The sequence below is a fragment of the Tursiops truncatus genome, chromosome 11, assembly GCF_011762595.2.
Source record: "Tursiops truncatus isolate mTurTru1 chromosome 11, mTurTru1.mat.Y, whole genome shotgun sequence".
Classification (NCBI taxonomy): Eukaryota; Metazoa; Chordata; class Mammalia; order Artiodactyla; family Delphinidae; genus Tursiops; species Tursiops truncatus.
The window spans coordinates 97,720,989-97,734,234 of record NC_047044.1 but is presented as its reverse complement, the minus strand read 5'-3'; the positions used below and the strand labels follow the sequence as shown (position 1 = coordinate 97,734,234).

General features: G+C 45.0%; 1 protein-coding gene and 1 non-coding gene across 2 annotated transcripts in view; one reads left to right on the top strand and one right to left on the bottom strand.

Annotated features, from left to right (window-relative positions):
* The window catches only part of NDUFA9 (NADH:ubiquinone oxidoreductase subunit A9), a 29,759-nt gene that overhangs the window by 6,201 nt on the left and 10,312 nt on the right, over positions 1-13,246 (top strand). The window contains exons 3-8 of the mRNA XM_019925957.3: positions 102-199; positions 3,245-3,336; positions 4,539-4,680; positions 8,575-8,677; positions 11,955-12,022; positions 13,167-13,243. Of these exons, the coding sequence (XP_019781516.1) occupies positions 102-199; positions 3,245-3,336; positions 4,539-4,680; positions 8,575-8,677; positions 11,955-12,022; positions 13,167-13,243 (580 nt within the window). The remainder of the gene's footprint in view (positions 1-101; positions 200-3,244; positions 3,337-4,538; positions 4,681-8,574; positions 8,678-11,954; positions 12,023-13,166; positions 13,244-13,246) is intronic.
* LOC117314417 (U6 spliceosomal RNA) lies at positions 4,027-4,133 on the bottom strand. The gene has a single exon (XR_004529162.1). It is a non-coding gene; the product is annotated as a U6 spliceosomal RNA (small nuclear RNA).

Here is a 13,246-nt window from a genome sequence, read left to right as displayed (position 1 = left end):
TTCACCTATCATACTAGAATTTAAATGTCACAAAATCACTGTTGTATAATGTAACCATATTATGTTAACGTTGACCCTTGTTCCAATCCATTCTTTTTTAGGTCGCATGGGGTCACAGGTGATCGTCCCCTACCGGTGTGAGCCATATGATACCATGCACCTTCGCCCAATGGGTGACCTGGGCCAGATTATCTTTCTGGTAAGAGCCCCTGTTACTGACTATTGGAGTTGATAAATGTAAATTACTGAGGTCATTTTTAGCATAGAGAGGCAGTATAATAAAGCAGCAACTTCATCCCGGAGTGGACCAAGGGCATCCTCCATTCACAGGCCATTCTTGTAAACCCTAGTCCAGCAGTTAGCAAACATTTTCTCTAAAGGGCCAGATAGGAAATATTTTAGGCTCTGCAGGTCATAGGCTCTTTGTCATGTTTACTCAGCCCTGCCCTTGTAGCCTAAAAGCAGCTACAGGTAATATATAAACAAATGGCTGTGTTCCAATAAAACTTTGTTTACAAAGCTAGATTGCAGGCTAGATTTGCCTGTGGGCCATAGTCTGCCACCCTCTGCTCTAAACCTATGCTGGCCAGTAGCCATCAGCCATGTGTGGCTCTTGAGGCCTTGAAATGTGGCTGGTGTGGATGGAGGTGCGCTGTAAGTGTGAATTACACGTCAGATTTCAAAGACTTGGTTCGAAGAAGATAATATTCAATATATTGCTAATAATTTTTTACATTTATTACATATTGAAATAGTATTTTGGATAAATTGGGTCAAATAAAATATTATTAAAATGAATTTCACCTGTTTCTTTTTATTCTTTTAAAAGTGGCTAAGAGGAAATTTAGAATTACATATGTGCCGCGTGTTATGTTTCTCTTGGGCAGTGCTTCGACAGAGAAAATCACAAGTAGGGTGTTTTATAACTTGGTTGGCTTGGATAGACTTGACTTCCAGCACTTCTTCCTGAGCATTCACTGTCGTTATTCTTCAACCTGCAGGTTCTTCCTTTAGGCCAATAGTTAGTTGCCAGCAGGGTAGGGGGAATTGTGTGGGGAGAACCTTCAAGGGAGTGATGAGAAATGTGTGGGCCCTTTTGGCTGTCCCAGTGACCGGAGACCATACTGGTTTATTAGGCAGGGACCAGGGATGCAGAGCACCCTACAGTGCGCAGGTCCTTTCCACAGAGAATGACGCTGTCCCAGTGCCTGCAGTTTCCTGTGGAGAAACAATCTATTTTATTCACACAGATTATTTGTGACCTCATTAAATTTTGACTTATTTTTAATGGCATTTTCATTTATTCTTTACTGAAGGTTCACAAGCTAAATATAATATTTATATTGGAAATTTCTTATTTCTGAAGTGTTTTTCTTTTCCACAATCTTCTTTCTCAAGTATCTGCTTGGTGTTACAGTTAGAGGAGCCTAGCCTTTTCCTAGTTCTCTGTGACTGAAGATCATCAGTCATCCTGTCAATCCTCAAAACTGACGTATCTCACAAGTGATGGATGAAAACTTTTACCGGCTTGCAAATGTGGAGTCATTGGAATTAAGCTGAATGACATGTATTCCATGCTTTCCATGTGACACTTTGTGTCTGCTCCCTTCCTGGCGTTGAGCTAAGCTCTGAGTGTGTCTTGTTGAACAAGACCACAGGGAACTCAGTCTTAACAGGGCGTACAGACACAAAGTGCATAACTTTGAATACGGTCATGTTTATGAAAGGGGAAGCCCAGGAAAGTTGTAACGGGGGGACGCCTCAGTATATTGTTGTTGTTTATTTTTGAGAAGGAGGGACCACATGGGGTGTGGGGTGCCGATCTCCCCACTTTAGTCTCTGTTGGAAACTGCCGTCTGAACAGCCGTTTGGTTCACCAGCCTGATCGTGCCCCTGGGCCTTTATTCCTGGGAACTTGGTTTCCTTTTGACTGCTCCTCTCCGGGCATCACTCTTGGGCCATTCACGCAGTTATGCCGCAAGCTCTTCCCCTCTGAGTCTTCTTGGGTTCCCCCTTTCCCGCCTGTGTCGTCTTCTCTGAAAAGGCCGTGTTGAGCTCATTATGTGCAGAGCGCTTTTCTCGTTGAGCGTGTTGCTCGCTGTGCTGCAGATTTTCTGTATATTTCACTTACTCGTCATAGCAACCCCGTGGGGTAGGTCGTATTTTCAAGTTTTGCATGGCGTCTGGAGAGAGCATTTGTACACTGATAGTAAATGGCACAGTGGAATTTGCGTTCCGTCTCTTGTACTGCATCCTCCACAGTCAGTTGTCACCAGCGCTGCCTGGCGAGGGCTTCATCTTTTTGCTCTTGAATCTGACTCCCGTAGCCCTCCCTCTCTTTTCTAAATTGCACAGGCATTCTGTTGCTCGCTGTCTCTCCTTCTTCCCCAGCCCCCCGCTTCTCTTCCGTTCTCCCCTCTTTTCTCACTCTCCCTCCCACCCCCCTCACTCACAGATACAGCTAAGAAATCCATACTACTTATTATCTTCCTTCAAAATGCTTTCAAATTTTATTTTCATTTTAACACAGAAGATACTCTGCCTTTGTCCGGGGGTCTTTAGTCCCTTGTCACTGTTTTGGACGAGACACGTTGATCTGACCTAAGTCCTAAATGCCTGCTCACAAGTGCAGGTCTCCACCGAAGTCTGCCATCAGCTCACCCGGAACTGATAGGCAGGTCACTTCTCTCTGAGTGCTGTTTTCATGTCTTTAAAGCAAAAATGACCAGATCTGGGATTTTAAGAGTAAAGAGTTAAAAAGAAATAAGAAAATAGTCATGAGTATTCCCAATTTAACGTTAACCTTTGAGAGACACCCCTCCTATCTTCCGTCTAACTGGTTGGTGCTAACAAGGGAAAGTCAGTTTACCTCCCAAATGATCCTCGGTTCTTTGGCTGTATTTCATTCAGGAAGGGAGACTGGATTGCTAGATTCCTTTACAGGCTTCTGCGGGGCAGTTGGGAGGACAAAAATTGCTCTGCCCCGTGAAAATGAATAGTGTCTTTTCTAGTTCTGTCACCTGCTATTACCTGAATAAAATGTGCTTTGACCTCTTTGTTTCTGGAAGAGCCAGAGAATCAGCAGCGTTTCTGTTGTAGTCAGTGGAGCCGGTGTGAAAGGGCACCGTCTCGCGACGACAACAGAGGGCCCGTTGTGAGTCTTGCTGATGGGGGGAGCTACAGACGTGTTTTGTGCCAGGGTGCACCCCTGATGTTTTCATGTGACTGGCTCCTGCTGTTATAGGAATGGAACGGGAGAGACAAGGACTCGATCCGAAGAGCTGTGGAGCACAGCAACGTGGTCATCAATCTCGTTGGGCGAGAATGGGAAACCAAGTAAGTCTTTGACCCTCGTTTCTCCTTTGCAAAGCTGGCTTAAGGTTCAGTAGACATTTGTTGGGCACGTAACATGCCAGGGATTGTAGTTGTGACATTTTTCATTAGTTCATCAATGAGTATTGACTGAACAACCTTTCCACAGCCAGTGACCACCCTCCCCACCTAACCCCAGTCCTCCCCCAGCCGGGGATTCAGTTGGTGGTAAGTCTGGTATACGAAGCAATAAAAAGCCACTGCGATTGTGCCAGTGATTATGCCAGTCATCACCAGCTGGGGTGGGGTCAGGAAGGAGGGTTTTCCTGTCCCACTGACCGGCAAGCTGAACACTGGGTTTTCTCGCGTGAACAGCGTTCTCGATCTATTCTCCACGTTGTTAATCAAAGACGGCATGAGTACCAGTTTGAGCAGTTCTTTTTAGCCCTTGTGTGGGTCGTTTATCAACAAATAATGTTGGAATCCTGTGCTTCCGCAGCACTCTGTTCACGCCTCTTTCTTCACATTTATGAGAGTTTGACTGAGACTCATTTAAGGACGTCTGCCTCATCACATATTTTTAAGTTCTTTGATGACTGGGAGGGTCTTATCCAACTTTATAGCCCCCGTGATGACCAGCAGTGCTTTGTACAGGGCAGACACTTCGTTCGTGTTGTTGGATCTAATTGGTGACTGATGCGTTTTTTTTCTTTTTTTAACATGGAACGCTCCATGAATTTGCGTGTCATCCTCGCCCAGGGGCCATGCTAATCTTCTCTGTATCGTTCCAATTTTAGTATATGTGCTGCCGAAGCAAGCACTGATGTATTTTTTTAGTTTCCTTGTTTTCCCCTGAGGAGAGCAAAGGCCTGGGGGTGAGCAGCGATTTCCCCTCCAGCACTCAGCGCTTCTCCCCTCCCCGCCCAGTCAGTGCAGCCAGATGTTTTTAAAGGGCCTCAGCCTTGGGATTCCTTGAGGACAGAGAATAGTATGCATGCTGATTTATGACTTACAGTAAGCCTTACATTATGTGTGGTAATGGCAGTGAGGAGGCCTGTAAAATGTTTTTAAAATATTAGTTTTGACTTTGGGTGAAATCGTTGCTACTTAAAAGTGTAACTGTTGATATTATGAATTCCAGCAATAGTATGAAAACCGGCTTATCACAGTATGCTTTGGAGTCCTGAGTCAGGTGTTCTTAACCGATCCCTATTTTTTCCTGCTAGAAACTTTGGTTTTGAGGATGTTTTTGTAAAGATTCCCCAAGCAATCGCTCAAGTGTCCAAGGAAGCTGGAGTTGAAAAATTTATTCACGTTTCACATCTGAATGCCGATATTAAAAGCTCTTCTAAATATCTGAGAAATAAGGTAAGTAACAAGTTGATTTGGGAAGTGGTTCACAGAGCTTGAGTTTCTTAGCCCGTTGGAAACGTGAGTTTAAGTGCGAAAGGTTTCTCACTGATGTACCCAGAATCAAGGGGGATTTCTGATTCTCCATATCCAGGATGTGATTGTTGTGTGGCTGAGTTGTAGTGAGTGCCTTCTGTTGCAGGGAACTGTGCTAAGCGGCCTCAAAGATGGCTAGATCATACTATTACCCACCCTCCAGGGTGTAAAGTTTCTTGGCACATCATAGAATTACAGAGTAAACACAAAAGGTAGAGTATGCTTCCTGCATAAGAGTCATACCTGTGTCAGCCACCAAAGTTAAAGGACCATCCTTCTTTCTCTGACCCCTTGCATAGTCATGATCTTATGCCATGCTTGGAGGGGTAATGTGAAGGCTGGGGGTGACAGGGTAAGTATTTGCCAGGGAAAATGGCTGTTCACATTGTAGTCAGGCTTCTTGGACTCCCAGAAACCCCACTGCGGTCCAGATTGTGCCTAGGGATTGAGCAGCCTGGTTTGGAGTCGGTCTGTAACCTGCAATGTTTTATCATCAGGGACTCAGTAGGGATTGTGGTGCCCGGGAATGCCTTCAGCAGTTGGTTCCTGCCGTAAGGAGCCTGCTTTGGGTCAGATTGATAAGGACCGCAGAGCTCCTTGACACTGGCTCCAGCTTTTGGTTCCACTGCATTCTTTAATTGACCAAATTATTTGTTAAGCACCTACTGTGTGCTCCATGTTGTAGTAGGCGCTGGGGATACAGGGTAAATAAAACACACATGGTCTTAGCCCACATCTAGTTTCTAGTCCATTGAGGAAAATAATTCCAGATGCACTAGGTGTTGCAAAGTAGCCTTGGGGAATCTTTACAAAAACAACCTCAAAATCAAAGTTCCTGGAAGGAAAAAATAGGAATTGGTTAAGAACACCTGACTCGGGATTTCAAAGCGTTCTGTGATAAGCTGGTTTTCTTACTATTGCTGGAATTCATAATATCAATAGTTACACTTTTAAGTAGCAATGATTTAACCTGAAGTCAAAATTAATACTTTTTAAAAATTTTACAGGCCTGCTCACCGTCATTACCGTACTTAACGTAAGGCTTACTATAAGTCATAAATCAGCGTACACACTATTCTCTGTATGAGAGCGAGGGAGAGGGAGTGAGAGAGTGAAGCCCGTGCCTGCCTCTGCCCTAGCTTTCAGAGAATCACCCGCATTCGCAGTTGTCTGGAGGGGGCGGAGGTGCGGTAGTCAGTGGTGAGGGTGAGGGAGGGGTCGGTGCCCAGCCCGCAGGCTTAAACCCCTGCGTGGATGGCGCTCCTGTTGAACAAAATGAGGAACCCTTGAGAAGGACCGGGTGCTGGGGACGGGGTTCTCAGCCTTAGTGGCCCATTAGAATCATGGAGGGGACTGAAAAATCCTGATGCCCAGGGCACCCAGACCAACGGAAATCGCAGCTCTGGGGGTAGAACTCGGACATCAGTATTTACACCTCCCCCTGTGTAATCCCAGCGTGTAGCACAAATTGAGAGGTGTTATTTGTGGAGAATGGAAGAGGATGACCCAGTTTTGGACTCAGGTTGCAGCTCAAGTGCATGTCAGTCACCCAGGTCCCAGTGGAGAATGGGGTTTAAGATCCTGGAGCTCCGAAGAAAGAGCGTGCTTGGGGATATGAACGTGGGAGTCCCCACTGTTTGTTGTTAACTGAAGCAACACGAGGGGACCAGGTGGCCTCGTGGGGATGAATCGAGAGCAGAGAGCTCTGGACAGCACCCAGAGGAGCACTGACGGGGGGGTGTGGGGGACGAGGAGAAGGGTGCTCCTGCAAAAAGCAAACAAGAGGACTGAGCAGGGCAGACGGAGGGGCAGGAGGGACGCCAGGAGAGTCTGAGGTTACAGAAGCAGGGGGAAGATGAAGAGGTGAGTCAGAGCTGCAGGGTCAGCCGGGGTCTACACCGCAGGTCCTCGGTGGGCTTATCAAGAGCAGTTTGAGCAGGTGTCGGGGCAGCAGTGAGTGAAGAGCAGGCAGGGGCGGAGGCAGCAGGGACAGTAAGACAGCACTGTTCTCAGGTGGTTAACTAAGAGGAAGGAGGGGGCAGGAGGCTGGAGGGGCATGTGGAGTTGGAATTTCTTTTTTCTTTTAAGGTAGACGATCTTGACGTTGAAATGCTGGTGGGAAGGTGCAGGTAAGGGGAGCCTGACTGCAGATGTGTAGGCTGGAGTAATGGGCAGGTTTCTGAGAAAGTGACAGGAGGTGAGTTCCTCCACTCTGGTCAGGAAGGAGGAGAGAATGTTGCTTCGTGCCCCTGGCTTTGTAGATTCAGCACTGGGAACACCAGGTGGTTTTTCTCTGCTGCTGTACTTTCTCCTTGAATTAGAAGATGAAATCATTTACTGGAAGGAAGAGGGGAAAGTAAGGGAGAAATTTGAATAGAACAGAAAAGGTTTGAAATTTGTCAACTGGAAATGTAAACTAATTAGAAGGAAACCCTATTTCTGGGAAATGTTACGAGCCCGGTTAAAACTGGGGACAGGAATTTATGTGTTACCAATTGATGATTTGTACTTGTTTATTTTCCTGTAGCTCTGAAGGCAGCAGGAGTGCATGGCTTAAAGAAGGAGGCTAGTGGGTTCTTCCAGGACTGGGATTTTGCCTGGTGGGTGGAGTAGAGGACAAGGGGACAGGTAGTCTACAGTATCGCTAAGAGAGTGATGGACAAGTTGGGCCATGGAATCTAATGTGGGGCAAGGGACGTTCGGAGGGATTGGTGTGGAGGAGGGCAGACCCAGTGGAATGGGGTCCCCGAGAAGCTGAAGGAACCCATCTCAGGAGCAGAGGAGCAGAGAACAGGCTGGCGGCCCAGGAGCTGGTCCTCTGAAAGCGGCACGTCTTCATGTAGGGCTCAGAGGAGGGGCACTTGGGTTGTTCTGGTCTGAGGCCTCCAAGTGGAGAGTGGCTGAAGTGGGGTGAAGACGAGGTCCCTGGAGTTGAGAAGCTCAAGAAACGGAGGTCCAAGTCCACCGGGGCTCTGATGTCACCCCCAGCGGGTGCGGGTAGGCAGGATGGCTGAACCAGCTGCTGGTATCTGCACCTTGTCTAGGAAGTGAGTCTACTCTGATTTTTCTTCTTTCTTCTTCCACATAAACTTCCTTAGAATAAATATGGGAAGAAACCCAGCAAGAGCTATAAGAGGTGGAGCGTTTTTATGTGTTAGTATTTTTTAAAAAATTTCCGTGTAGACTTGTCTCCTCCTTACCATGAGGAATGTATTCCAAATCCCCCAGTGGATGCCTGACACCGAAGATGGTACCAAACCCCATATATACTTTGCTTTTTCCTATATGCACATACCTGTGATAAAGCTTCGTGTATGAATTAGGTACAGTAAGAGAGTAACAACAATAACTACTAATAAAGTAAACAGCTATAACAATAGACTATAATAAAAATTTCATGAATGTTTATGAATGTTTCATGAATGGCCCCCCGTTCTCTCACTCAATATCTGCTGACTGTACTCCCCCTTCTTCTTGTGACGATGTGAGATTCACGTGCCAGCAGGCCTGAGCAGGATGACATGAGATTTCATCACGCCGCTCAGAACAGCACACAATTTAAAACTTACGAATTATTTCTGGAATTTTCTGTTTAATATTTTTGGACCGCAGTTGACCGCGGGTAACTGAAATTGTGGAAAGCGAAACTGAATATAAGGGCGGGGGCGGGGGGTGACTGTAGCTGAGTGTTATGAATAATATGATTCCCTTAACCTGGAGGAAACACGACCTTGAAATATGCGTAGCGTCCCCGTAGTGGAAGGAGTGGGAGCTTCGTTAACTCACCGCAGAACTCTGTTGTGTTTGGTTGTTAAGGCTGCTGGAGAGAAAGAAGTGAGAGACGCATTTCCAGAAGCTACCATCATAAAGCCATCGGACATCTTTGGAAGAGAGGATAGATTCCTCAATTATTTTGCAAGTAGGTCTTCTTCCTTAATAGTAGGAGGGGGAATGCTGGTTAACCAGGTTGAAGTTAATCACAAGCAAACTATGTTCTCTGACTGGAAGATGGAGGTTGAATTTTTTTCTCCTCGAGTTGCCTTTTTCTCCGCAAAGGTTCTCTTTTTCCAGTCAGCATGGTCCCTCTCTTGATCTTCGTCACTCTGTATCAAAAGAAGCAGCTTAGATGCCTGGAAGGAGCATGGACTTGGGAGTTCGAGACCTGACTATGAATTGGGTCCTGGGACTGACCAGCTCTGGGACTCTGGCAGGTCTTTGAATTCCGCAGCTTCTTCATCTGTTAAGATGAACATGATGATGTCCCCCTGAGGACCAGTGTGCTGGTTAACGGAGTAGCTAGCTTATGTTACAGCACCTGGCATGGGGTCAGTGCCTCATTTGTACTTGGCCTACGAAGCCCCGGTTTTCTTAGTGCTGCCTCACTTTCAGTCTGTTTTCCAAGTCACTTAGGTGTTGGTTTTGAAAGACAAAGAGGTAGCATCCTATTTTGTCAGACACATGTGATAGGTCATAAGAGTGGGGTCCTAACCCGCAGGATTAGTGGCCTTAGAAAAAGAGGAAGAGAGAGATCATCCTCTCCCTCCCTGTGTGCGCTGAGGAAAAGCCATGTGAGAACGCAGCCGGCTGCCTGTAAGCCAGGAAGAGCGCTCTCACCAGAAACCAGATCAGCCGATACCTTGATCTTGGACTTTCCTGCGTCCAGAGCTATGAGAAAATAAATTTCTCTTGTTTAAATAAGCCACTCAGTCTGTGGTATTTTATTGTGGCAGCCCGAGCAGACCACACAGTCTTAACCATTTCTAAGTGTACAGTTCAGTACCGTTATGTGTATTCACGTTGTACTGCAAACAATCTCCAGAACTCTTCTCATCATGCAAAACTGAAGCTCTGTATCCATCAAAAACTTCCCATTCCCCCCTCCCCGCAGCCCCTGGCAACACCATTCTACTTTCTGTCGATGAATTTGACTACTCTAGGTACTTCATATAAGTGGAATCAGACAGTGTTTGTCTTTTTTGTGACTAGCTTATTTCACTTAGTATAATGTCTTCAAGGTCCATCCATGTTGTAGCATGTGACAGGATTTCCTTCCTTTTAAGCTGAATAATAATCCATTGTATGTATAGACCACATTTTGTTTATCCATTCATCTGTCAGTGGACACTTGGGTTGCTTCCACCTTTGCATTATTTTATCTGATTAATGCTGATGGACACGGGTGTACAAATATCTCTTTGAGACTCTACTTTCAGTTCTTTGGGATGTATATCCAGAAGTGAAAATGCTGGAGCATATCGTTCTATTTTTAATTTTTGGAACTACCATGTGTTTTTCCTTAATGTCTGTACCATTTTACATTTCCACCAACAGTGCACAAGGTTCCAATTTTTCCATATCCCCGTCAACGACTTGTTATTTTCTGTTTTTTGATAGTAGCCATCCTAATGGGTATGAGGTAATATCTGATGGTTTTGCCCTAACGATTAGTGATGTTGAGCATCTTTTCACGTGCTTGTTGTCCATTTGTATATCTTATTTGGAGAAATGTCTATTCATGTCCTTTGCTCATATTTTAATTGGGTGGTTCTTTGTTATTGTTGAATTGTAGGAGTTCTTTATACATTTTGGATAGTAACCCCCTTCCTATCAGACATATGATTTGCAAACATTTTCTCTCATTCTGTAGGTTGCATTTTTACACTGTTAATTGTGTCCTTTGTTTCACAGAAGTTTTTAATTCTGATGTAGTTCAGTTTATCTATTTTTACTTTTGTTGCCTATGCTTTTGGTGTCCTAGCCAAGAAGTCATTGCTAAATCCGTTGTCATGAAGCTTTTCCCCTGTGTTTTCTTCTAAGGGTTTTGTACTTTTAGCTCTTATGTTTTGGTCTTTGATCCATTTTGAGTTAATTTTTGTGTATGGTGTGAGGTAAGGTTCACTTTCATTCTTTAGCCTGTGGATATTCAGTTTTCCCAGCATCATTTGTTGAAAAGACTATCATTTCTCCTTTGAATGGTGCTGGCACCTTGTCAAAAATTTTTTGGCCAGATGTGCAATGATTATATCTCTCTATTCCATTCCATTGGTCTATGTCTGTCGTTATGCCACTGTTTTGATCACTACACACTGTTCTGATTACTGTAGCTTTGCAGTAAGTTTTGAAATCGGGAAGTGTGAAACCTCCAACTCTTTTTCTTTTCTTTTTCAAGATTATTTTGGCCATTTGGGATGTCTTAATAGTCCATATGAATTTTAGAATGGAGTTTCCTGTCTTTCTGCCAAAAACGCCATTGGGATTTGGATAGGGATTGCATTAAAGCTGTAGGCTGCTTTGGGTAGTACTGACATCTTGACAATATTAAGTTTTCCAATCCATGAACGTGGGATGTCTTTCCATTTGTGTCTTTTTAAATTTCTTTCAGCAATGTTTTGTAGTTTTCAGTGTGCAAGTCTTTAACCAACTTGGTTTAGTCTCTCCCTAAGTATTTTGTTCTTTTGGATGCTCTTATAAATAATTTCTACTTTTAAAAGTTTTTTTTAAGGGACTTCCCTGGTGGTGCAGTGGTGGGGACTCCACACTTCCACTGCAGGGGGCACAGGTTCAATCCCTTGTCTGGGAACTAAGATCCCAGAATCCACATGGCGTGGCCAAAAACAAAAAGAAGAAAGTTTTTTTGAGAAAATCTTTTTTTACCTTTACATTTAAGCCACTTGGGATTTTGTTTTGGCTTATGGCACAATGTGAGCCATTTCTTTCTTTTTTTTTTTTTTCCTTCAAAGAGTAGAATGATTATCTCAGCGTCATCTATTAAATACTTCCATTCTCTACATATTTGTGGTACTGCGTTCATCATACACTGAATTCCTATTTTCACCTGCATCTTTCTCTGGGTTAGTTGTATTGCTGATCCGTTGATTAGAATAGGGTGCAGGTAGAGTGCAGTCTTGGGAGTGGCCATGTGCTTAGCACTGCAGAGTGGAAGACAGGTAGACAAGCCACCTGACTACTTTCCCTTGTTCTTTGTGTCCCTAAGTATTTGGCCCTTTTACTTTCTATGTTTGTTGTGTGAAAAACAAATGGCTGCCCCTTGTAGGACCATTAACTGCCTCAGAGTCAGCTACATTTATTTCCTTATTTTTACCACGCAAAATGGTTATGCCAGCTTGGGGCACCTGGAGATGCGTGCGTCTTCAGGCAGCCTAGGCCTTCTAAGAATGTTGTCTTTCTTCTGCCAGGTATTCGATGGTTTGGTGGTGTCCCTCTTATTTCCTTGGGCAAGAAGACAGTGAAACAACCAGTATATGTAAGTACCCTGGATAAAGGAGCTTTCTCTGAATTCAAGAGTCAGGTGATCAGTTTTCCAGTTTTATCCTAATCCTGTAATTCCATCATTTTCATCTTTGTCAGCTTGCTTTGACTGGTTGCCTCTCAGTTTACCTAAGAGGTACATGTATTCTCTGTCTTCACTTGTTCATTCAAGAAAACTGTATTGAGCCCTTAATGTGCTAGGCACACTGCACGTCACTGGGAATATTGAGATGCTAATGACACAGACACACGTTGCTGTCCTCAAGATGGTCAGAGGCAGGTCAGCAAAACAATCGTCATGAAACGTGATAAGTGCTATGACAGGAGAGGGTTTTACGTAAATATGTCAGAGGACACCTACTCCAGACTTGAGGGTCAGGGAAGGCCTCCAAGGAAAGGACATCTTACGTGAGACCCTAAAGATGATTCACATGCAGAGGGAGCGGTGTGTACAGGGGCCCAGAGGTGAGAGAGCATGTCGGAGTCCACGTTGTGTTGAACCAGGGTCTCTCAGCTGGGGCACTGTGGACTTCCTGGGCCGGTAACGCTTTGCCGTGGCGGCTGCTGTGGAATGTGTGGCCGCATTCCTGGCCTCCAGCCACCAGGTGGCAGTAGCACCCCCCAAGCTGTGACAACTAAAACTGCCTCCAGGCATTTGCCAATGTCCCTTGGGGGCCAAAATCACCCCTAGTGAAAACCACGGGGTCTGAAATCATGTAAGATTATTATTATTTTTAAAAGTCAAAATGGTAGAATATTGGCAGTTCCGTGTGGTTTGGACTAATGCTTTGTGATAGCACAGTGACAGCGAGAGGAGGAGGAGGAGGGGGTGAGGTTGGAGCCGGTGGGAGAGGCCTGGATGCCCGCCAAGCTAACGCGCTCCGACTGGAGAAGGTATTCAGGTGACCCTCCCATGTGGAGGTTATTTGAGCTCTTGAGATGTGGGTTCTTTTAGGAGTGTTCTGAAAACAGACAATGACGTCATCTTAATCTTATCATTCTGTTGTTGTTGTGATCCATGTGGCCTGCTTTCCTTCCTTCCTCCCTCCCCTCCTCCCTTTCTTCCTTTCTCTCCCCCATCTCTCTCTGTTTCTCTCTCTTTCAACAGTTACTTAAACATGTGTTATAATTTCTTGTAGATTGTGGATGTCACCAAAGGAATTGTTAATGCAATTAAGGATCCAGATGCCAGAGGGAAAACTTTTGCCTTTGTTGGGTA